We start from the raw sequence: 26862 nt of genomic DNA on the forward strand, positions 1-26862 counted from the left end.
GAATTTATATTTATTAACTCATTCTGTCAGCATCCAAATAAATATAAATGTAAATACTTGGAAAAATGTCTGAAATTCAAATTTGAAGATCAGAATCCCTAATGTAATGAGTTCACATCAATATGAATATTGAGTGAAAATAAAAGTTTGCTTACTAATTAAACCATAGATAAATGCACATTTTTTCCTCACTTTAAAATAATATTTAATAAGTTAACTAAAATGTTGTGCAGCACTGAATTCATGCTGCCTTTACCCCTCCCACATGCAGTAAGAATAACATGTTACACTTGTAGAATACATTTTAATTATTTTAGTCTGTATGACATGCATTTGTAATGAGATGTCATGTCCATTCACTTACCCTATCGCCAGGGTCACCAGGCGGTCCAGTGGGGCCTTGTAGACCTGGAGGACCCATAATACCCTATAGAGAAACACACCATATCTGAATCAGATTCCTAATCTCATTAATATTCAGATCAATTCACCCTAGTCCTATCGAAGAGTTCATTTATATTTTATAAATATACACTAGACTTCTAAACAGTTGCCCTATTTATCTTCCTGTGAAAAGACAACATATAGACACCAATTTGTAGCTAGTTCAGCTGCTCTCAGGGTGGAGGCAAACATTTCAAGGAAAAATAGGAAAGAAGAATATGCCAATGTAAAGTCTCTAAGGTCATATTTGGTCCCAGTTCTAACTGAAGAAATGGAACACTCACAAAATTAGATCTCAAAAATCTGATAGCCAAGTTGAACATGTAGAAATCATTTAGGTTAGAGGCAATTATGTTTCCTTTTATAGGTAAACATATTTAAATGCATCAGTATCATATATTATTTTAGATGACAAGAGTTTAATTAATTCCACAAAAGACAGAGGATTTATTACAAGGTCTTATCAGTGCAATCGCCTGAGAATAAACACACTGAGTAACATCAGCCTTATCAGGATACCGCAATGGAATCTGATAATTACTGCACACAGAGGTATAGATAGGGCAGCTACAGTCTACCTAGAAGTTGCGATTCCGTTTGTTGAGATATAATTATACCTCTGCAATGAAAATAAGGATGACTTTTCTTTACTTTCATATATTTCAGTAGAAAGACGAAAATGAGTTTAGAAGATGCAGAGATATCTAAGCCACAAAAATATTTAAAATAAAATTTAAAAAGTATCACTTGGATAGACAAATCAGAAGGCAGTTCAAAGGCACCAGCTCCTCTGAACAAATGTTTTTCACTATAATTCAATATTCTAATTAGTCTAAAATGTTCTCATTCAGTAATTAATAGAAATCTTATATATGATTACTTTAAATAGACAAAAATAATCTTAAAACATTTACATACTGCAGGTCCTGCTGGTCCTGGTGGTCCTTCGACAAGCATACCCTATAATAAGAAAAGAGAACATCTCTACCAGGGAAATATAACCCCCAACCTCTTAATTACATGAATATAAGAGAACACTATATCATTGCATATTAAATAGTGAATTATCTATTCATACCACTTAAATTAATTACAAACGTTTTTGCACAGGGAAGGAAGGAAATTCAAAATGATAGAAGATATAGACTGTGCCCTCAGAGAATGTGTGAATTAAGTGGAGTGGAAATGAATATTTAGATGAATAATATTACAAAGGAGAATATGCTAAGTCCTCCCAAGAAGAGTACAGACAAAACAATCTACCAAGGTTTTTTGTTTTTCATTTGTTTGTTTGTAGCCCACAGAATAATACCTGGCAAAAAACAGAAACTTAGTAAATATTTGCTGTGTAAATGAAAGAATGGAAAATAAGCAGTTTAATTCAGGGAAATTACAGAAAAATCCAGGCAAAAGGAAAATGAATAAATATGATATAAGCTCTTTATAAGCAAATGAATCTAAAGAGCTATTCAGAATAAGAACTCAGTTCTAAAACATTTATGATTCCACTCCATCTTTGGACTGCTGAAAAACTATAATGTCATTTAAAAAGGGGGCTAAAATTTTCTATAATAAGGACTGATTCATTCTGAAAAAAATATTTTCAACATTTTTTGTGAGCATATTGAATGATTTTGGAGTAATGAGTAGGTGGCCAACAAGGTCCTTAAAATTGTTTCTTTTTATTCTTTATCATTTTTCTTTCTCTGTTTTTTTTTTGAAATTTTTATGCCCCTACAATTTCTGAAATGATTTTCGTGTTGTTCTACCTTCAGTTCTAATACATTAGTTTTTCTGAATTTTTTATTAGCAGGAAACAATGGTAAAACTGCTTCCAAGTAAGAATCTATTTCTTAGCAGTATTATTAGTAATAATATTGATATAAATTTTAAAGGATTAATTTGGAGTGAATTAGATATTCTTCTGTAGATGAAAAGGAAGTAAAAAATATATTATCATATGACACAATTTGGATATGTAACAAATATGAATGTTATATAATATATTTCAAATAATGTGGAGTCATAGAGATTAGAGAAAAATATCATTGGATTGGAAAGTAGGAAAGCTAAAAGTCCTATTATATCTCATTGATCAAACATTTGATACCTCAGGAAAATTACTTAAGTCCTTTAGATCTCTGGATCTTTCGTTTTAAAATGAAAGAATTAGACAAGACAAATTTCAGCTACTTTTCAAATTCTGAATTTCTGCAGCTCTATAATGTTTTGTTTTATTGAAATTCTCCTTTCTAGACAAAACCTTATTAACTTACTTATTTGTGGTGAATTGCAAACATCTGGACATCAATATTATCATTGGTAAAACACGAACATACATAATAATTTAACGTAATGGTGGCTCATAAGAAATTTTACCAACCTTTAAAGTGCATTCACACCACTACTTACAGGCTCAACAACTGCTGGTTCTCCTTTCTGCCCTTTCTCTCCATATGCACCATGGCCATTTATCTGTTGAACGAAATATTCAAAACAGGCTAAATGTCTGTAAGACCATTTCTTTCTTTCTTTCTTTTCTTCTTCTTCTTTTTTTTTTTTTTTCTTTCTTTCTTTTTTGGAGACGGAGTCTCCCTCTGCTGCCCAGGCTAGAGTGCAGTGGCGCCATCTCCGCTCACTGCAAGCTCCGCCTGCCGGGTTCACGCCATTCTCCTGCCTCAGCCTCCGGAGTAGCTGGGACTACAGGCGCCTGCCACCACGCCTAGCTAATTTTTTTTTTTTTTTTTTTTTTGTATTTTTAGTAGAGATGGGTTTTCACCGTGTTGCCCAAGCTGGTTTAGAACTCCTGAGCTCAGGTAATCCACCCGCCTCTGCCTCCCAAAGTGCTAGGATTACAGTCGTGAACCAATGCACCCGGCTGGCCATTCGTTTTTAAAAAGATAATTTAGTAAACGAAACACATTTAAAACAACCTATTAAAATATATTTTTAAATATGAAGACCTATCGAAGGCTTAAATAGGGCAAAAATTAAAAGAGGCATAAGAAGCATTAATACTAAATCTTAAAATGAGGTTGAACGATTGCCTCTCATAAGCAAGTTTTATAAAGACATCTATAGATGTCAGTTATTATTCCCAGGCATTAAGAAATGTCATCAAATTGAATTTAATAAATAGTCTAAAAATCAGAAATAAAAAATCAGACTTGCTACTTGGAATAAAAACAGCTATGTTTTAATCTTATCAATGACAAAATTTCTGATGCAATTCTATTCAAGATTTTACTTTCAAATAATGACTCCAAAAGTATGGCCAAAGATATAACTGCTGAAGATTCCCATGTGAAAGAATCTAACAAGGTGTCCTAGTGGTAATAGGCATTCATAATTTACATAAAAATTCAACCTGCATTTTAAACCTGAAAAGACATTAAGATGGACATGGACATAAAAATATCCCATAAATAAGACATACAATGACACAGAGCATAGTATCAACTTACACTTGTTTCTGTAATATCAGTTTCTGCTGGTACACCTGGACCAAATTCTTCATTAGGGGGGTTTGTTGGTTTATCTTCATATTCTTTATATTCATAAAAATCATATTCGCCTAAATCTCCATCTACCAGAAGATCAGAGTCCCTGCCGTCTATTTCTTTGTTTTCATATAGTGTATCCTCAGAATTTTTCCTCTGGGAATCATAATCCTCTCCCGTTAGATATTCTTCAGTAAATATTTCTTCAACTGGATTTGGCTATTAATTTAAATTGCAAGGAATTGAGGAACATGAAGTTTATTGTTAGTAAAGCAAGGTAAGCATTTAAATTACAGTTTGATGGTGTGTGATGGGATGCGATTTTGTTACTACTCAAGCAACTCTAAACACCTGGAAAGTAGTCCTTCTGTATCATTGAAAGAAATATATTTGTACATTGCTATGTACAAAGAGATATTGCTTTCAAACCACTTTCTCCAATAAACTGCAAATATGCACATGGAATTAACATGTGTATTTGCTTGTTCCATTGGAAAAAACATGTTAGTCAATTTCATATTTACTTCACAGTTTAAGATTTGAACATAAAAAAGGTATGGAGTTAAAGCTTTGCTTAATTTTTTTTCTTTCTTTCTTTTTTTTTTTTGAGATGAAGTTTCGCTCTTGTTGCGCAAGGGCGCAATCTTGGTTCACGGCAACCTCCACCTCCTGGGTTCAAGCGATTCTCCTGCCTCAGCCTCCCGAGTAGCTAGGATTACAGGCATGCACCACCATGCCCGGGTAATTTTGTATATTTGGTAGAGATGGGTTTTCTCAATGTTGATCAGGCTGGTCTCGAACTTCCGACCTGAGGTGATCCACCAGCCTTGGTCTCCCAAAGTGTTGGGATTACAGGCGTGAGCCACCACACCCCAGCAGCTTTGCCTAATTTTTAAATCTTACAGAACATCATTATGAAATACATTTGCTAAAAGGATAAGCCATATAAGTTTGAGTCCCATTCCATAAATAAAATAATAATATACCAATATCAGTATAAATAGAGATGCATCATTACAATGATTATGCAGAGTATCTCATATGTAGGGAAGTAGTATTACACCAAAGAGTTCTTTAAAGCAAATAAAATAAATGATAGCTATCAACATTTAAGACAATGAAATATAAAATATCACTGTACAATTCTCAAGAGTAAGGAATAAATATTAATTAATACTTAAAAGTAAGAATTATGTCAATAATACTTCCTCAAAAACATAGATAAAAACTGATACCTTTTTTTCTCATAATTCCTTACTAGTAGAATAAACCTGAATCTGACTTATCATGTGAAAATTTGGTTTTATTATGATCATGGTGAGGCTCAAATTAAATAACTCACCTTGTTACTTTTTATTTTTTGAGATGGGGTCTCAATCTGTCAACCAGGCTGGAGTCGAGTGGTACAATCATACCTCACTGCAGCCTGGGACTCCTGGGCTAACATGATCCTCCTGCCTCAGCCTCCTGTTTAGCTGGGACTACAGACATGCACCAGCATGCCCAGCTAATTCATTGATTGATTTATTTGTAAAGACAGGATCTTGTTGTATTGCCTAGGCTTATCTTGCCAATTTATAAATTTCATTTTTAAGTAACTCATTTTCAATTCCATAGTAAATCTAGATGATAGAGTAATATTAGATAATAGTATTACACAATCTTGTGAATGAAAATATGTAGATAAATGATGAGTAATTTTTCACTAAAATTTAATGTCCAATAACCATAATTGTTTTTAGATCCTTAGATAAGGAGTATATGCTGTCTACAGAGGCTGCACAATATCTATTCTGAGAATATTGCTATAATCATAGCTCTGAACTAAAATGCTAGATGAATTTGATTAGGTAAATTAACATCTTGAATCAAAATACTCATTTTTTTGAAAATTATTAATTTCATCTAAAAGAAAGTTAAAATCCACTCTCACCCTAAACATTTATTATTCTCAATTTTGTGTTTTCACATAAATCTATTTGCCTAATTGAGAGACATTTTACATAAATTTTCTTATAACTAAATTACATTTCTTATATTCATTTTCTGATAAAACTATACCAAAATGTATACCAGATATTTAACAAAGTTAAACTGAATTGTATGTTGTATTCTTCATGATCAGAATGCATGTGAAATATGAATTTCAGGAAGATTAATTTTTACCTACATGTACTTAAATATTTTCATAGAAAATAATAGAAAGATTAAGATATATTAGTTTAATAAGAATTAATATTACATTCCTAACAAGTTTGAAAATGTAAATAGTTATTTAAGTCCACTAAGACTACATTTTCTCAAAATGCTTGCTGTCATAAAATGCATGATTATTCATCAGAGGGAGTAAAATTCTAATTGTATCCTTTGATGATACAATTTTCACTTTAGAGGATTCTTCTCACAGAAGAAACATGTTGTGAATACCCTTAGTCACAACATGTTGAAAAGCTTGCTCAATTCCAGGAGCAATTAAGAAAATAATAGCAACAAATTCAGTTTGATCAATTTAGCATCTGCATGAAGCAAAGAGTCATGCAAAACCTGAATTGGCATTGATTTCAGATGAACTGCTTTTAGTAATAGTGAACCATTGCTATTGTTTCTCTTACTTTAGTAAAAGAATAAAAATATCAGATGTTTGAGAAATTATAGATTCTTCCAGAGTGAAGTATATCAAAATAAATTACATATTTAAAAAGTGGGACTGTGATTTAATACTGTCTATACATATTACCTCATTTGTCCCAGAAACACGCCTAGGAGCTTCTGTCTGGTAACTTTCCATTGTTCCATAGTTGTATTCTTGAAAATCATCAACGATATTTGCCTAATGGTAAATTCAGAAGAGAATTAGTAAACATGTAAGGTAATCTCAAATGTATGGAAATCATGATTTAATTGGGTTATAGTATTAGCCAAGTGAGTATTTATCTAGTTGGGTTAAGACTATGACTCATGATCAGAGATCTTCCAGCTTATCTAGGATAGATCTTGATTGCTTTTTCTTTGCTACCTTTACCCCTAGTTTGGCTTTTGCTGATGCTTGATAACTTTTCTTCTTCTTGGATGAAAATTTTTCAGATTTTGGGGGTGTAAACTTTTTGGATTTTTCCTTTGAGTTAGTAGCCACTGTCCTCGTCTTCTTTTTGAAATTGGATTTCTTTTTCTGTAAAATGTGGTGAAAGATGGAATGGAAAACATAAATAAACGAGGAGGGAAATATAGAGCATAGATGAAAGGAAGGCTAAGCAAAAGTGAAGTGGACATCATTCTTCAAAATGGCTACTGTCAAATAAAAATCACAGTTATTGGTTCAGAGAAATAAGATGAATGAAAGGCTTATGGTAAGTTTGAGGAATAGTCAACATAAGGAACCACAGGATGACGAACAGCAGGACACCACATACACAGGCACTGCTTTGTTTTTACCTCCGTCTGTGCTATTGTCTCCTCAGTTACAGTGGGTCCCTCTGTTACACTTTCAGCCTCTTTATACTCTGCTTCCCCATACTCATAGTCATATTCGATTATATCCTCTGGTGCATACTACATTGCAAAGGAAAAAATATCAGGCAATTGTGTTAGTGGCAAAATACTATTCACAAAGTGAGAACCATCTTAACTTTTACATAGTGTAAATGTTAAGAGATAAGAAATTAATGTTATTGATGAGTTATTTTTATATTACATAGAAGTATTATACTGTCTTATACAGAGTATAACATAGGAGTGACAAAGCACATTTCCTATGAGCAGGATAGTGGTTAGTATCATGAGAAAACAAAAAATTTGGAATAATAATTCAAACTCTTAATTATGGAATGTTAATTGAAACACAGCAATTATGTACTTGGACATAGATGTCAAATAGTCATTAATTTTGATTTGTAAAAATTGCTATTCAATGTTTCTCTATAAAAGCTCTACAGTAATTTCAATGGGAATTTTAAGTTAAGCTACATGTCTAAAAATAAAAATGTGGAGAGTAGTCTTCCTAAGTATGAAAGGATTTTCGTATCTATTGAGAGATGGGAAAGAGGGGAGGAGAGAAAGGCAATACAAAGAATATGAAATACGTAAATACTGTATTTGAAATATTGTAACCAATGGGAAAATAAAATCTAAAATGTATTAAGAAATTCCTAATTTCCTTTAGACTTTCCTAAGATCAAAAAGAGCACAAAATCCTTGTGAGACATTAAAAGATTCAAAATTAGATATGCTTATAATTAATACATAATTTTAATATTTAAAATTACTGCCTTTTTCTCTACTGGAAAAAGGCATAACACTTAGATATCTTAAAATACTTATAATAAATTCACACTGGAAATAGTATTTTATACTAATTTCTTCTGCATTAAAAGATTTTAATTAAGGAGAGATATGTTTCTTAATAGAGGGAGTTAAAAGACAATTGTACATACTGAGTAATGAGCAAAATAATGTGCTCAAATCCAAAGCTCAATATCTTTATAAAAATTTTAATTTTCAATCAAGAATATATATTATTAAACATAAGTTAAATTCAGTTTTTAATTAAAATAACTAAATACACTAAGTCATACGTAGCATAAAAAGCAGTAAACTCAACAAGTTAAAACTCTAAAATATATATATACATATATATATGCATGCCAGGGGCAATTTATATATAATTGCTTAGGGCAAACATATATGATAATACATATAATATGTATACTTAATATATATTTTCCAGGGGAAATCTACACATAATTCCTTAAGTAGTGTATTTGATGCAATTCCAATTATGTCTCAACTGGATCTCTCTTTGCATTTTAGCCATTCCCTTTTAATCTTCCAGCAAAAGAACTGTTGACCACAAATGTTTTAGAAAATCGTGATCACAGTGCCTTCTAATAATAAGTTCTAGTAGCTTAAGAGGAGTTATGAATTACAAAAACAATAAGTAAATGCATAAAGGGCCAATTTTAAACCTGGACAACTTAAATGCATTTTAATTGAAATCTGCTATTCAAGGATATATATAGACCTGTACCAAAGTAGTCAATTTTATATCATGTTTTTCTCTTACAGGACAAATTATCTTCTAACTTTCATAATTCTGTCCTTTATTTAAACTCTCCAAATGTTGACTAACCAGACTGGTTATGAAATAATGAAGGAAATAACATGTTAACTGCCCTAGACACTAAAGCACATCTTTCTGTTTTTTGTTTGTTTGTGTTTTGTTTTGTTTTGTTTTGTTTTTGAGATGGAGTCTCACTCTGTCGCCCAGGCTGGAGTGCAAGTGGCATGATCTCCGCTCACTGCAAACTCCGCCTCCCGGGTTCAAACCATTCTCCTGCCTCAGCCTCCCGAGTAGCTAGGATTACAGGCGCCTGACACCATGCCCGGCTAATTTTTAAAACATTTTTAGTAGAGAGAGGGTTTCACCAAGTTGGCCAGGCTGCTCTTGAACTCCTGACCTCAGGTGATCTGCCCGCCTCGGTCTCCCAAATTGTCGGGATTACAGGCGTGAGCCACTGCGCCCAGCCGGCACATCTTTCTTTTAGAGCTTATTCACTGCTGGTTCTCCTTTATCTGCACAGCTTCCTCCGTGTGGTGGTCATGAATATAGTCAGGACATTGCTTAGTATATATTACAATATATATATATTGCTATGTAAAGCCTCATAACATCTTTTTGGAGCTAATTCTCTCTCCTCATTATGGAATTCTAAGGATGGCTTGAGACAAGTAGAGAAAAAAGAACTAGTTATAATCAATCAGACAAATATATGCAAAAAGACATGCAGTAATGGAATAATTTCAACTTTGTCGGTATTCTAACAGAAATTAGAATAGGTTAGGATAAAGGATCTTCCAGAAATGTCATAATGTCTGTTCTTACTTAATTTGTAAGAAAACTGGTGACATCAGTAAAAACCTGTGCATCTAATGAATGTATGACGCATATTAATTGAAAAGATAATACATTTTGGAAAGCTAATTGTTTTGTAAATTCCTTTATAAAAGATTGTCCCTTCATTTTCTGTTTTCATCCTTTTTTAAGAAAGAATATCAAAGGGAATCATATAGATTTAACATCTAATTTTTTATAAGATAGGAAGATAAATAATTTCACTTGATAAGAAAATCCCAACTCCATCATAATTTTAATATTAGCTTGTCACCTATTTAAATGGCACTGTGTAGGTTCAAATACAATTAAAATGTGATGATATTATGACTAAATTAAAATCTGTCTACATTATAAATCTCTTTCTCCATGGTGATGGTTGTAAAGTTATGTCAAGCATATAACAATGTGAATCTTAAGAATAGATTAGGAAGTGTTACTTAGAGGATACTAAGTAGACAAAATTACAAGCTGGAAAAAGCATACCGGTATAAAATAAATTGACATATTTATTAATCCAAATTAGAATAATAAACATGCAATGCCAGAAGTTTATTAGTGAACAATTAAGTAATATAAAGTACATGTATGGCTGATGCTCAATATTGCACTTTATGTTCTTTATTCATTGGCAACCAACATTGCATTATTAATTTATATAGGTAGAACTTCTGAAGATGAATTATTAATATGCGTTTTTATCATGTAATGACATATTAATGGATATAGTTTAAAATTAATATAAGGACTACTTACTAATTCAATTAAGTAGTTTTTGATGCTGGTATAGATGTTTATCTTATTATTGAAAGATCAACATAATTTAGAGTTAGAGAAAAAAGGGAAAGCTAATTCTTTCTTAAAGAAAAAACTTTTTCACTATGACTTATTCAATCTAAAAAAAGGTAAAAATGCTATATATTATTGCATTACCCAACCGATTGTCATGCAGTTTCTACTGTAAAAATGTGCTGTTTTTCTCATCAAATGCTTCTAGTAAAACCAAGTTTGACATCTCAACAGAATGTTAAATATACATGTCAACAACTAAAATAGTAAATGGCAAGTTCATTTTTAAATGAACTTAAGAAGATGGATACAAATTACCTTGATAAAATAACAGCTTACCTGACATAATAGCATAACAACATGGGAACAAAACACCTCAAAGTGATATATTAAGAATGCAAACCTCCCTTCTTCCAAAAATCAGAGCCATATCTGTTGCTAAAAAGAATAATATGCCTTATCTTTCTTTATAAAGGAGCAAAACAGATCTCATCAGCCTTGAAAATGTACAGTAAATGCTATAAATTTTAATATTAAGTCAGCACATAACCTCTTAGATATAAAAGCACTAAACCTGATAATTATTTTATCTATCACTTCAGAATTCACAGAAAACATATTTGGTGAATCATGAGAAAATAAAAAGAATGAAGTACATGAGAACTGTGAAACAGGTAAATAAAATATCCCAATAATTTATCTTTACACTCTCATATTTGCCTTCCTGTTGGGTTCTTGAAGTTTTACCCTGTTTTTTAAACAAAAACTAACATTAAGTCATGGAAAATATCAGTGCAACAGAATTCACTATCAAACCTTAAAAAGTAACGTGGTGTCAAAAACATTTCTAGCATTTAAAGTGAAAAATCCAACCTGAATTCACATGCAGAGCTAACAATAAGATAAAAGATTTTGACCCGTTATAAACAGTAAAACTCAAATGGTGGCACCTAATAGTACATTTAAAAGGGAAGAAAAATACTACCTGATTCATTTTTAGAACGGTTTTGATATTTCCAAATTTCTACTTCCTTTTTAAAACTCTAAGTCTTTTTTTTTTTTTTTTTTTGGAGACGGAGTCTCGCTCTTTCACCCAGGCTGGAGTGCAATGGCGCGATCTCGGCTCACTGCAGGCTCCGCCCCCCGGTGTTCACGCCATTCTCCTGCCTCAGCCTCTCGCGCGCGGAGCTGGGACTACGGGCGTGAGCCACCGCGCCCGGCAAAACTCTAAGTCTTAAGGAAAAAAATCCAAAAATATAGTTTTGCTCCCAACTGAGGCTTAAATTCCTTTCATTTCACACGCTTTTAAATTTTCCTATGAGAAATTAAAAAAAAAAAAAAAAACCATCTAATTATTCAACACAGCCTGAAAACTTTAGGGTAGTTCTAATGTCACTTTCTCATTTGTATGCATTGCCAAAGGCCTAGGGAGATGGCATGTACGCCAGAAAATATGTTACTCTATCTTGAGGCTGTTAATTATTTAAATGCTAATGCTCGAAGTATCGCTATTAGATATTATCTTCTTCTCACCCCCTCCAAAATGGAATATGTGCATATACACAGTATACAAGTGAAGCACCACTATTGCTAATAAATTTATGTAATAAAATGCTTAAACAGCAAGAAAACAAGTACTAAATATATTCAAGTCACTTTTTCCTGGAAATATTACAACACAATTAAAATACAAAGCATAGTTTAATTAAAATGGAATAAATAAGTGTAAGTTCAAAAACTGCACTGCTATGTCCATATCACTGAAATACGAAGACCCTCTCTGGTCTTGTGCTCCTCACCTCATCTATCTGAGGTTCCTGAGCTTGAGCAGCCTTGGGTGCTGAAGAGTCACAGTCTGGACTATAATGCTCACAGTAGTCATATGCTGCCTTGGGGTCACCTGTGATCAAAAACTGCTGGATGTCCCCCTGGAAAAAAAAAAAAAAAAACAAACAGACACAGATTCAGTTAGCATATTAAAGTACACATATACCTGAGCGAGATGTGGTTTATATTTAAATATTTGAAGAAGAAAAATGACCTACTTATATTTCAATGTTAAGAAGAGTCTTATAGGATTGAAAGAGAAACACCTATTTTACAAATCAGCTGTAAATATTAGGCTGTTATTCTATGTTATCTTCTGGCTCAGGAAATCTATACTACATTCATTCGTTTTTTAAAACTCAATTTTACTCCATTGGTAGTTTATACTGCATGGTAAAGAACAAATAAAGTGTGAGCAAAAGGCTAATTTTGAAAGTCAACACATTTTAAAAATTGCGCATATATAAAGACAGTAACATAATTGTAATACTAAATAAGTAAAAAGCTCAATAAGCTTAAAAGGAATTATTGTTAGGAAATTTATATGAAATTTTTAGAGTAAACATATAGATCCAACTATTATGTTCTGTTAGAAAAATTAGTATCAAAAGAAATCCCTACCAACAAAGATGAATGAGAAATGAAGACACCAGAAAAATCCAAATTAAAAATAAGAAAAGCATGAGTTTGACGCATTTATATTAAGAAAAAAAAGGAGTTCTTAAGGATACATTAAACATCACCTATCAATAAGTCTGCATGATTTCAATAAAATCAAAACATTAGTAATATTTAATAATAGAATTACCTAAAGAGTTTTAATTTCAAGAGCTTTTGGAAACTGTGCAAACAAGAGAAAAATCCAAATACTCTGCTCTTGACGTAATGTGACTACTTCCACCTGGACCTTATTTCATCATGAAACTAATTTAATATAAATCTGTGTGTCATGACCATATTAATTCAGAATTACACTCAGGCCTAGAGTAATATCTGGGCTGATAGCCATTTAACTTGAGCATTCAAGTCCCTGTAAGTTTGAGCACGTAAATCTGATTCATAAAACTCCTGACTCCATATTTAATAATTTAAAAGTCATTCTAGCTTTCTCTGCATCTTATCAACAGGGATTATTTAGAACTTGATAAAAATATGCAAATTAAATTACAAAAATCTTTAAAAATTAAAGAATGTGGAAATAATTCTACATTTATACCACAATATTCATTTATTAACAAATATTTATTGAGAAAGTATTATACACAAAATATTGAACATGTGGGTGTAGAAACATATTTGATATAATCTTTGCTCTTTGGAGAGTGCAAACTAGTGGTTAAGAATACTTGGCCGGGCGCGGTGGCTCACGCTTGTAATCCCAGCACTTTGGGAGGCCGAGGCGGGCGGATCACGAGGTCAGGAGATCGAGACCACGGTGAAACTCCGTCTCTACTAAAAATACAAAAAAATTAGCCGGGCGTGGTGGCGGGCGCCTGTAGTCCCAGCTACTCGGAGAGGCTGAGGCAGGAGAATGGCGTGAACCCGGGAGGCGGAGCTTGCAGTGAGCCGAGATCGCGCCACTGCACTCCAACCTGGGTGACAGAGCGAGACTCCATCTCAAAAAAAAAAAAAAAAAAAAAGAGAAAAGGTTAAGAATACTTAAACTATAGCATAAGGTGGAATAAAATTAATAACTTGAAAATATATAACCAAATAGTGTGAGAAGTGCCAAGAAAGGAATAAGTTAATTAGTTATTTAATTAGAATTGAGTATAAGTTATTTAATCAGAATTAAGATATTTAATCCTAGCAGGCAATTTCTTATTAAGTACTGTGGTTACTACCTGTGGTGTGGTTGGCACTTATTTTTATTTGTATCATTCTTTCTTCTGTCTAAAACTATGTTCATTCTCACCCTTAGAATTAGGATTTATTGTTAAGGTTCAAAAATTTATATTTCTATGCTTACATTTCTCTTTTTTAAAAATAACATTAATTGAGCTGTTAATACTATTCACATATAAAATCAGTTATAATTGATTTAATTAATTCACTTATAAAATCCATTGTTTTAAAATTTACAATACACTGGGCTTCGTACAGTCACAGCGTTGTCCAACCATCACTACTAATTGCAGAAAAATTTCATGACACCTAAAAGTTACCCTGCAACCAGTGGCAGTCACTCTCTATCCTTCCCTTTTCCCAGCCCCTGGTAAAAATTGGGCATTTCACATAAATTCAACCATACATGTGGCCTTTTTCAATTGGCTTCTTTCATTTATCATAATGTCTTCAAAATTGTTCCACGTTGTACCATGTATTAGTACTTCATTCCTCTTTTCAAGTAATATTCCCTTTTATGGACATGCCGCAGTTTATCTATTTATCAGTTTCTGGAAATTTGAGTTATTTTCATTTACTATTTTGCTATTTGCTTTCTACATTTTCTGCTTTTGTATTAGTATTATGTTATTCTTCCATTACTGCCTTTTTTTGAGTTGAATAGATATTTACTATTTTAAAATTTTTCTTCTCTTATGTTTTTACTATAGCCTTTTAAGTTTTGTTAGTGGTTACTCTTAGAATTATAATTACTTTATGACAACCTTTTTCAAATTAATACTAACTTCATGTCAATCTTACACAAAAATGTGATCTTATATAGCTCTAATCCCTCCTCCCACCTTGTAGCTATTATTATTGTATAAATTACATCTTTATATACTATGAGCCTATCAATACAGTTTTATAATTGTTGTTTTATGCAATTTTGTTTTTAATCTAAAAAGAGAAGTATTATAAACAAGAAGAACAATCTTTTATATATACCTCTCCCAGATAACTGTACCAGTGTTCTTTACTTGAGTTATTGTCCAGTAATCTTCCATTTCAATCTAAGAGATTCTTTATATTTCTTGAAAGGGAACTTTATTAGTGAATATTCTTTTAAATATGGGAATGTCTTAATTTTTCTTTGTTTTAAGAGATGGTGTCTTATTATGTTGATCAAGGCTGGTATTGAAATCCTGGACTCCAGCTATCTTCCAACTTCAGCCTCCTAATTAGCTGGGCCTATAAGAGCATGCCACTGCACCTGGCTGTTTCCTTTGCCTTTGAAAGTCAGTTTTGCTGGCTATAAAATTTTTAGATGAAGTCTTTCCCCCTTCCCCCCAGAACTATGAATATGTTACCCTACTACTTCATGCCCTCCACAGTATATGATAGGGAATCAGCTATTAATCTAAACGAGAATCCTTTATATGTTATCAGTCACTTCACTCTTGAAGTTTTGAAGATTCTCTCACAGTCTTTACTTTTTGATGTTTGATTATGATGTATCTGGATGTAGATTTTACAAGTTTATCAGATTAAGTTGTTGAGAGGCTTGACTGTGTAGATTAAGGTGTTTCATCAACTTTGAGAAGTGTTCAGTCATTACTTTGTTAAATATGTTTTCTGCCCTTACTCTTTCTGGGACTCCTATTATGTCTATTTTGGAATGTTCGGTAATGTCCCGCACTGAGGCTCTGTCAACTTTCTTTAATGTGTTTTTTTTCCCCTTATTCTCATTGTAGATAATATCAACTGATTTATCTTCAAGTACACTGATTCTTTATTTTGTCAGCTCAAATTCTTTGTTGAACTTCTCTAGTCAATTTTTCATTGTATGTTATACTTTTCAATTACAGTACTACTATTTAGTATTTGTAATAGTATAGATCTTTATTGCTACTTTCTATTTGGTAAGACAACATTATCATACTTGCTGTTAGTTATTTAGTCATTTTTTCTAGTTTTTTTTAACATATCCATAATTGTTCATTTAATGTCTTTGTTGGGGAAGTCCAATGTCTGTGCTTCTTCAAGGCAGATCCTCTTAACTGTTTTGCTTTGCTTTTTACTTTGTATGGCACATAATTTTCTTTTTTTCTTTTTTTTTTTTTTTGCTGTCTCATGATGTTGAAAGTTTTTTTTGTTGAAAGTTGAACATATTAAATAACAACCCTGAAATCAGATACTATCCTCCCCTTCCGCCAGGCCTACTGTTATTTTTCTTTGTAGTTGTTGGTGCTTGTTCATTTAGTGATTTCCTTGAAGTAATTTTGTAAGTAAGTAGTCTTTGCTGCCTGTGGCCAACGAGGTCTCCGTTTGGTTAGGTTAATGATCAGTAAATGATTAGACTGAGATTTCTTTAAATCTTGGAATTGAATGGAACCAATTAGTATCCCAAGAGCCTTTCTGTGTGCCTTGGCAAACACTTGCAACATTCCTACAGTTTACAACACTGTCTTAGCTCTCACTTTTTGCTAGGTAGATCCTCAAAGTCAACCATATTTGAAATAGCAAGGCCTTCTCCTCAGGTCTTTCCTGGACAGTCACACAGGTGTCCTAGATGATCAGATTAATGTTTGAGCCTTTCAAGGCTCCTTATGGGCATCTCATTTTAAATCTTCTTTTTAGTGTTTTAACCTGATCCCCTTTTGATCCATATTTTGACATTTAAATTCTTATTGCCAACTACCTGTTAATCTTCATCTAGAATGTCTCATTATCACCACAAAAACGAGCAACATTACATCACAAAAATGACTCAAAAACACACATCCAGCAATAAAAATTGTGCCGACATAAATGAAATATTATGTTTATTCATCTTCATGATAAATTTTGTTGACTTCAGAAATATCTCCACTGATATCTCAGATTGTGCTATATTTATGCAAGTTTTTTACTCATTTCATTTAATCATTTTTAATTCATTCACTCCCTCAAATAGTGCTTTAAAAATACGTGTAATATGCTAGTATGTCCTAGTAACACCCAAATAAGGAAACATCTTCTTTAATTTACGATGAAGCATAACATAAAGCAAAAGTAGAAAATATTCATCTAGACAACCATATTTAAAATTATCATAAGTATTATTAGTACTTCTAAACTTGAAAATATTTATTTTTACATGTCATGAGACAATATAAATAACTGATCAATAAAATTAGTTTCTGAGTTTTTTTGTAAATTATTTTTAAGTAGGAGCATCTCTAATATTGTCTAATGTCTACTAATTTTAAATAGACACACAGCAAATAAATACAAGTTCTTAAAATATACTGATAGTATTTCTCAAATTCCGACTGAACAATTCAGAACACTGAGTAACCATACCTGAATTGTTATAAATGAAAAATAACAAAGAGAAATTTGAATACAAAATTATTAATATTTAAAACAAATAAGGAGGCACTATTGAGTACATGACTATATGACTGAGTAATGGAATCACTGAGGGTTTCGATTAGAAACTCTGCTTTCTAAATTTTCTCCCAGCTTTGCCATTAACTACTTGGGATTGTGCATCACTTAATTTATCATTTGTAAAATGAATGCACTGAGAGATAATAGCTAAGTTCCTTTCCAGGGATAGAACTTCTAGAATTCCATATTTAATTATATACAAATTATAATGAATCAAGTGAATCTATTGCTGAAAAACAAAAAAGTTGCTATCATATACATATATATGATGCATATAATATATATGCATCATATATATGTATATAGTACTTTTAAATAATATGTATTTTTAAATAATGCTGGTTTCTTAAGTAATTACTATTCTATTTACAGTCCTAACTTCATAAATGGAATCCTGCCAACTTTTCCACTATAAATTCTTATTTCAGGTGTTTAATAGTCATAAAATATACTAGAAAGAAACTGGAAAAATTCAATAAAAAACTTACAATACTATTTTTCCCAGAAGGCATTTTACAGTGTTTTATGTTAATCATATGACATGTTTTAAGACACTATGTAAACAAGCGCATTGTCACAGATTGAATGAACTATAAATATTTAGATTCAATAGTGCCATAAAAATTTTCACAGCTAAAAAAGGTAAAGTTATTGAGTAAAACTGGCATCTTTAGCATACAAGGCATCCTTCTCCTTTAATGGTCCACAAAACCAAGATTAAGGTACAGTTGATGCAACTACTTTGTGATTTCCAGCTGTATCAATTGGGTTTATACTAGAGTGTTTGCCTATAGACAGTATGGGTATAGAGTGAAAGCAAATAAAATGTAAGAAAATTAAATAGAAACTGTCTACACAGATGATGTTCTTGTGAATGTCACATGCATTGCAAAAGAATCTCACTTTTTTTAATCAAAACCAAATTATATAAGTAATAGCATACTTTTAAAACCAAACAAATAATACATATATGCTAACTTTTTGTTCATTTTTTTTACTTTGGTTTGCATATATATAATTTTATATATATATATATATATAAAGTCTATATAAGGCATAGCTGTTTCAATTTTCTGTGCTATGAATGTAATTACATAATGGTCTATGAAATACACAAGTAAAAATACATTTAGATTTTTTTTTTGTGTGTGTGTGTAAAGAATCACATTTATTGGAAAAGTATGGTAAATAATATTGGTCTAATGTCTTAAGGTCACATGTCAATGTATCAGTGTTAAGGAACTGAATTTTCAGATTTAACTCCTTGTCTTATGTGAAGCCAACCAGTGATTGGTTTATGTTAGTTCTCAGCCTGAGCACCCAGCAAAGCAGATGCCTCTAGAGAATGAGCAATGAAAAACCAGCCTCTGATACTGTCTTGTTCAATTCCATCTGATTGAATAATGTGACTTATAGATGGATTATGTGTTTGGAACTTAATACGATCACAAAAAAGGCAGAAGAAATTTAGATATAACTAAAATAGTTAATGCAGATGTTGAATCAGTGCTCAATTATAACTGAAAAATGATCTTCTCTCTTAAATTTTAATCTAACAACTGGTGACTGCACAATTCCACAAGGCTTTCAATTCTACTCTGAATCTTGCAAGATCTAAACTTTTAATATTAACATTTAAAGTTTTTTATTCTAAGAGAGCAATTTTTTGTAAGATCTGGAAAATAACAGTATAACGATTGACTATATACCTTATTACATTACAGAAATATCTAAGATTGATATTTCATCTCCCTAAATGCTAGAGTAAATCACACAGCTATAATTTTGTTCCATAAAATCATCCAGATTCCAAATTTCCTATAGTTCATTCTTGTCTCCATTAACTTGCAACATATAGGTATCTCAATGAGAATGAACATTTTTATGAAACAGTTCTTGGAAAAATCTTGATGATTTGTTACAAGCAAATGGGAGTTAGCCTAATGAAGGGGATGGAGGTAAAATAGCATTAAACATAAAAAGCATCTTAAACAAACTTTTGAGGGATGAAACTGACGAATTCAGAGACGTAGGTCAGGTGCAGTGGCTCACACCAGCAATACTAGCACTTTGGGAGGCCGAGGGGGGTGGATTACCTGAGGTCAGGACTTCAAAGCCAGCCTGACCAACATGTTGAAACCCTTTCTCCACCAAAAAAATACAAAAGTTAGCTGGGCATGGTGGTACATGCCTGTAATCCTAGCTACTTGGGAGGCTGGGTCAGGAAAATCGCTTGAACCCTGGAGGTGGAGGTTACAGTGAGCCAAGATCATGCCACTGCCACTGCACTCAGCCTGCATGACAGAGCCAGACTCTTTCTCCAAAAAGAGAGAGAGTGAGAGAGAGAGAGAAGTATATATAATGCAACACAGTTAGAGGGAAGAACTTATATGGTGATGATAAAGAGTGAGGGTAAAGAGTAGATTTTTTTTTTTAAGTTAGGAACCAATTTAAGAAAAGGCTTGCATGTGAACTGAAACTCAAAAGATGTCATTTGGGTGTCATTTGAGGACTCTGATCGATGAAATAGATTGATCAATGTTGTATTTTAAAAAAATCACTTTGACAGCAAAAGGGAGGATAATTTGGAAGCAGCCAGTTTGGAGTCAGAGAAATCAATTAGGAGTCAATTTCAATAAAAGTGTTGAGAATTGAAGCCAAGTCAGCCATACTAGGAATGGAGTAGATGGAACAGACAGTACATATATTAGTAAAAAAGATATCTGTCAGATTTGGAAACTGACTGGGTGCTGATAATGGAGTGAGATGAGAATGATAAGGAAAGATGGAGCAAAGCGTTACAGAGGAACGTAGAGCAAGTCTGCAGTTTCTCAAGTAAGCAATGGTAGGATGGCAAAGCCATTTACTCAAATAGAACTACAATAAAAGGAAAAAATTGGAGGGTCAATCTCTTAAGTCTAAGAAGTAGAATAATAACGAATGGTCATTTCTGGAGTAAGTTCAGTTTATCATTTAAGAAAGTAACTTCTGTTTATTTTTGAACTGTATCTCTCCTATACCTGCAGACTATCAGATTGCATCATTGAAACCAAACCAAGTTTCAAGAATCAGTAAGAATTGGCAGAAAATTTCCCTTTGATATGACAGTCCATACTTCCTTCTGTAGCAATCGTATACCTATTTTTTTCATTGGTTATCAAGAACAGGATGAGCTTGCCCAGACTGAGTGCTAAGTGTTAAATTGTGTCCCCTCGAATTTGTATGTTGAAATCCTAATTCCCAATACCTCACGTTGTGACTGTATTTGGAGACAGGGTCTTTAAGAAGGTAATTAAGGTTAAATGAAGACACTAGGATGGTCCTGATTCAATCTGACTGGTCTCCTTTAAGAAAGGAGTAAGACACACACACAGAGGAGAGACCATGTGAAGACACAGGGAGAAGACAACCATTTCCAAGCCAAGGCAAGAACCCTCGGATGGAAGAAAACGACTCTGTCAACACCTGGATCTTGGACTTGTAGGCTCCAGAACTTTGGAGAAATAAGTTTCTGTTATTTAAGTCACTGAGGCTGTGGCAATTTATTATGGCAGCCCTAGAAAACTAATATAAATCAGTTAGTACTAGGTTTTTTGGTTTTTTTTTTTACTCGTCTCAAGTTCTGTCTTGACAATAGAGCAAAGGTCATTTCAATTGAAAAAAATACAAAATGGATATTTGTTTATTTATAACAAAAGTAATGACTGACTATATCCAGGGTCTGATATTAAGTAGATGCTGTTGAAATATTGGCTGATTTAATTTGGCAAGTAGCTAGAACACAGGGTAATCAGAAGTTATACACCTGACAGTATCATCATCACAGACACCCCTCAGCCCACTGGAGATAATAGAAAATAAGAAATGTAAAAAAGCATCATTCCAAGTACAAATAAAGAATTTAAAGAGAACAAATTTTTAAGAAATATCCATAAAATAGTCATATTTTTAAAATACATTTTATTGTGCTAGTAAAAGTTTAAAACAATTTTGTTTGTATCATTAATTCCATCTTAATAAAGTTATATTGTAATCCTACTTCATGTCAACAACAGAAAACAAAAAATGCTAGAAAAACATACCCCTAATATTTGAACTATGTGTGTATACATTTATATATATTCCAATTATATATATTATATATAGAGTTCAAATATATAGTTCAAAAAGTATATATTCTGAGATTAATCTCAAAATATATATTAAAGTATATGTTCTGATAATCTCAGATTATATACCTTTTTGTATTCTTTGTTTCATTTCATCAGTTTATGTTAATGTGAATCAAGACTAAACATGTTTAGTTCCTTGTTGATTTAAGGAAACTCTTATGTAAAAATTTAAATTACAATTCTAAAAAATACTTAGAGATGATTCTCAGATTACTAAAGGATTCTTCATATCAATGTTTCTTTAAATAATTAACATTTAAAATGTTACCACAATTTGATCCCCCTCCCAAAATAAATTCATCTGATACTTTTTAAAAACATTTGTTATCCAAAATAATATGATTGAAGTTAACATTTAAAATACTAAAGAGGATTTTAAAACAAAATGAAAATCATTTTGAGACCTCTTTTTAAAAAATCAACTTGAGAAAAGTTATTCATATGTAAGGAAACAAGTATGTAATATTTTTATTTTTCTTTAACTTTTATAATATATTTTTACATAATATATTCAAAACATATAATTTCAATTTGTATTAACATGAAAGCTATTATTATTCCTACTACATTTTTGAAAGATTATGTATATTTTACATTTACAGCACATCTCAATTTGAATGCTAATTATTAGTGATAAATTATTAATCAGTATTTATTTTTAATTTGCTTTTTAATTTTTATATTCTTATTTTGAATTAACACATAATGATTAACTTGTATTTTAACACTTAGACTCAAAGGACAAGTTTATATAATTAATATAATTGTAAAGGTCAAATATGGCCTTTGCATTAGGTATTACTTTCACTGCCTGTTTCACAAAGTTAGCATTAGAATTCGACATTTACATTTTATTTCATAGTATTTAACTTGGCAGTAAGTTTTAGACTTATTTTTACAGTAATTGTTATTTTTGGAATATGAAAGAAATGATAGACTATTTTCACTATTTCATAAAGAGTTAACAGTTGAACTGATACATTTATTCCTCCAACACAATACCTGATATTTAGGTATCAGTTTTTCACATATCAATTTTTAGCATCATGCTTTTTTTTTGGTGCCTGTTCTAAGTCTCTCAGAGAAAATACCTGTCAGAGAATAAAAATAAATAATTGGTAATTGCATTTCTATACATTTATTATTTTAATTTTATATAAAATGGTACTATCCCAGAAATAACAGGTCTTTTAAAAATAGTCCCTTATTTTTGCTCTGTTGCAATCCTCTATAACAATGAATGATACATTCATTCTTTAGAGAATTGAAGTCTCTTTAAATCTAAATAAGCTACTTTATAAAGTATATAATTCTGAGAGGACTTTTAAAGTATGCATATATATAATATAATCAGCACACCTTTATTTTTTTAAATTCTGAAAACAAAAATTATTTTTTGTATCAAATGTGAAAACCTATTTGCTCTACAAAATATAGTCAGTTTGTACCTTGAACATGCAATATCTGTTGACAGGAAATGATGGATGGCTTGGTCAAAATTGAAAGCTAGAATTCCCTACTGAAATGGGTATATTTTAGAAAAACTGTATTTTGGCTGAAGGCAAAAACAATCTGTTATATAACATTGTTGTATAACAATATAGATTTGTTATTTTAGGAAAAGCTGTATTTTTTTCCCCAAACAAAATGTTTTCTTTTGTATGTGTTATAACAAATTAATAGGCTAAGATATATTATAAATAAAATAGTACTTATAGTTCTCCTATAACTTTTAATTCGAAGTTGCACAAGGATTTTAACAGCCAGATTACTTTGAGAATATTTGTCTTTGACTGTTTACCAGTCATTCATCTATCCATTAATTCAACAAATATTTATGGAGACAAAGCATCATGCCGACACTATGAATAGGAGGAAAAGAAATCTCCTCTCAAATACTTATAGACTGGTTATTGAGATTATTGTACACAAATACATAAGATATGAGACACATATTTCTTCACTACCTGCTATATTCCAATTATGAAGATATAAAAAATTTGAAATAAGTTTCACCTGAGAAAATTAGAGGATTTATCTAGAATTCCCTGGCATAATTTATGTGAAAGTGGTCAGTTTTTCTTTTAAGTAAAGGAATACTTGTTATTCTCTGTTGGAATCCCCAATTCCTATTACTAACAGTTCTGTCTCTTACTCTGTGCCTGAAAGAATCTGACCCCTAAAGTCTGCATCACCAGACTCTCCTGCAGGTTGGTTTCCAGGACAGACATGGAAGCTACCACCAGGAGTTTGGAAGGTGGGAAAGGAAAAAGGTTGGCATCGTTTACCCCCATACTTTCCTAGCTTGTCACAGTAGTCTGGGACCCTTATCACTATTGACACTGCTAGAAAGTACTTCTACAGAACTCCAGCTCCTCACTGAGCACTGTACCAGTATTTATGCCTCTTGCCCCTTCAGTCCTCAGGAAGGTAATGCTGATTCCTAGATTTCCCAGCCTCCCTACTCAAACTTCTGAAACTGTCTGAGGAGAGTTCTGTTTTCTGTGGGAACTCAGAGTGAACCCAAAAGAATATGAGAAGTTGGGGAAACACCATCTACTTGGAGACCTAAAATAGAAATTGGTATCCTGTATATAAATATATATATATATGAAATACATCATATATACAAAATACATCACATATATGAAATACATCATATATGTGAAATATATGAAATATATAGAATACATCATATATATGAAATATATACAAGGTATATATGAAATACATCATATATATGAAATATATATTTTATATGTATATCTGGATGACCAAATAGTAAGTTTAAGGATTTGAATAACCAGTATGTATGTCACATGTCAGGAAGGTATAGCATCTCTAAAAGACAATAAAAGGTATAGTTTATAGCCTGGGCTCCTTACTTAACGAGTCAATCTGTTTTGTTCAGTTACATTCACTGGACTATAAACTTCATGAAAGCAGGGACTTTTCCATTTTCTTGTCAGAGATTTTCACAATTCTGGACTAGGCCTTCTCATAGTAAGTATTCAATAAATGATCAATAAATGGATCTCCTGGTCAATAATTTATTCACCATTGAAAGACTTTATTTCAACACCTGTAAATGAAGAATACTATTACTTGTATTTCCTCAGAAATTCTAAACACAACTAATATAGACTTAAGCTGTTTATAAACTATAAAGTATATACAAATATAAGATATTTTATTCCAGTGTTTGGAGTCAATTAAAGGAAAACAAACCTTTAAGTGGCAGACTTCTAGTTATAATTTTTATAAAAATAAGTTCCAGTTTCAGGAGTCTTAAAGTCATTATTCTATAAATCAAACACATGAAGAAAAATGTAATAGAAAGAAAAGAAAAATAGATTTAGATAAGTAGCCTAGTATGTGCCAGTGTAAAATAAATAGCTTAACAACATTCTATAATATTTTCATAAGATATCCCCTAGACCCTAAAACTTCTGCTCACATTTGATATTAGAGCTTTCAGGAAAAGCCTGGTGGCTCTTGGCAGAGTTTTTGATTGCATATCCAGAAACAAGGCTGAAATTAAATCTTAAATGTGGCATAAAATTCTTAAGAAGTAACTACCGTAATCAGAAGATTAATTGAAAACCTATGGTTCCTGTCTACTTAGAATTCTGAATTTGCCAAGGCATTAACTCTCACCGTTTTTTTTTTTTCGAACACCCCATACAGTTAATGATTTTTTTTTCTCAACTGTTTTCTGTGGTAAAGTTGCCAAAATGCTTAGAATTTTAGTGTAATTGAAAAACGCATCAGAGATTGCATCTGAACCATAATTCAAAGGAAAAAATGAGGGAAACCATATAATCACAGACAGAACTACTTCCCACACAGCCCTTATATTGCGCAGAATCCCTAAACTAACTTAAGAACCAGCTCTGAGAAAATTAGCAGCGTCTCATATTACTTGAATGTACTTCTAATTCAACATCTGCTTACCAAGTACTACAGAAAATGTCAAAAGTTGGATAAAACACTACCAAAAAACTGTACATTTATAATTTCTATGTTATCAACGTTAAACAAGGATTCTTACTAAAGCATAACTACCAATATGGCTGTATTGCATCAAATAAATTTAATTAATTAAAAGGTTAGAAAAAGGTAACAGATCTTGCTTCCCACTTCCTTGTCTGCTATAGATGACCTATACCCTTTGAATTAATAAGTGCTAGAAAGTATATTTATTCATTCACTAAAAAACACTAGTATTACATGTTAGGTACTATTCTAGATTTTGTGGACACAGCACAAAGCTCCTGCATTCTAGGAGCTTATATTCCAGAGGGAGAAACAAAATAAGAAAAATGTAGTATGTCAGAAAGTGATAAATGCTGTAAAGAGCATAAAGTAATAAAGGATAGGGAAGGTGTGTCAGAAAGTAGGATATTCTGTTATAAAGTGAGATCATGGAAAGTTTCATTGATTAAGAGACACTGAGACAGAGACAACTGAGGAACTCAAGAAATAAAAATTGCCGTTATCTAGGGGAGAGCTTTCCAGGCAGAAGGACTAATGAATGTCCAGGCCCCATGGCACAAGCAGCCCTAAGGCAAGAGATTAATTAATATATTCAAGTGAGGGACACCTTGTGAACCAACAATCCACAGGTAGCAACATGGAAAGGAGACACTGATAAAGTCTGACAGGAGAGGCAGAGGGTGTGGTATGGGTCACATAAGATCCTGCAGACTACTGGAATAACTTTAACTACAAATGAAATAAAATGCTACTGGAAGGTTATGAGCAAAGAGGTGGCACACTTCATTCATTTGTTCTTTTGGTCGGGTGCTACTTGAGAGAAATCGACTTGCTTTTCTAGGTTTGCTGCTTAAAGAACAGAAGAAATGACAAAAGCAGAAAGATCAATTAAAAGGCTCTTGCAATTATCCAAGGAACAAGTAATACTAATAATTATAATAATAGACAATACTTAGTTGGCACTCACTATATACCTGCCACTCTTCTA

General features: G+C 32.0%; 1 protein-coding gene across 5 annotated transcripts in view; it reads right to left on the reverse strand.

The window, feature by feature from the left end:
- The window catches only part of COL11A1 (collagen type XI alpha 1 chain), a 223552-nt gene that overhangs the window by 139692 nt on the left and 56998 nt on the right, over positions 1-26862 (reverse strand). The window contains exons 5-12 of one of the 5 annotated variants that reach the window (XM_063624367.1): positions 12420-12548; positions 7377-7493; positions 6967-7113; positions 6682-6774; positions 3909-4163; positions 2857-2919; positions 1363-1404; positions 365-427 (exon numbers count right to left, since the gene is read on the reverse strand). In XM_063624367.1, coding sequence (XP_063480437.1) covers positions 365-427; positions 1363-1404; positions 2857-2919; positions 3909-4163; positions 6682-6774; positions 6967-7113; positions 7377-7493; positions 12420-12548 — 909 coding nt within the window. Of the gene's footprint in view, positions 1-364; positions 428-1362; positions 1405-2856; positions 2920-3908; positions 4164-6681; positions 6775-6960; positions 7114-7376; positions 7494-12419; positions 12549-26862 lie in introns of all 5 variants that reach the window. The other 4 variants (XM_063624368.1, XM_063624369.1, XM_063624370.1 and 1 more) reach the window with 4 other exon arrangements.

The sequence above is a fragment of the Symphalangus syndactylus genome, chromosome 12 (assembly GCF_028878055.3).
Source record: "Symphalangus syndactylus isolate Jambi chromosome 12, NHGRI_mSymSyn1-v2.1_pri, whole genome shotgun sequence".
Taxonomy (NCBI): Eukaryota; Metazoa; Chordata; class Mammalia; order Primates; family Hylobatidae; genus Symphalangus; species Symphalangus syndactylus.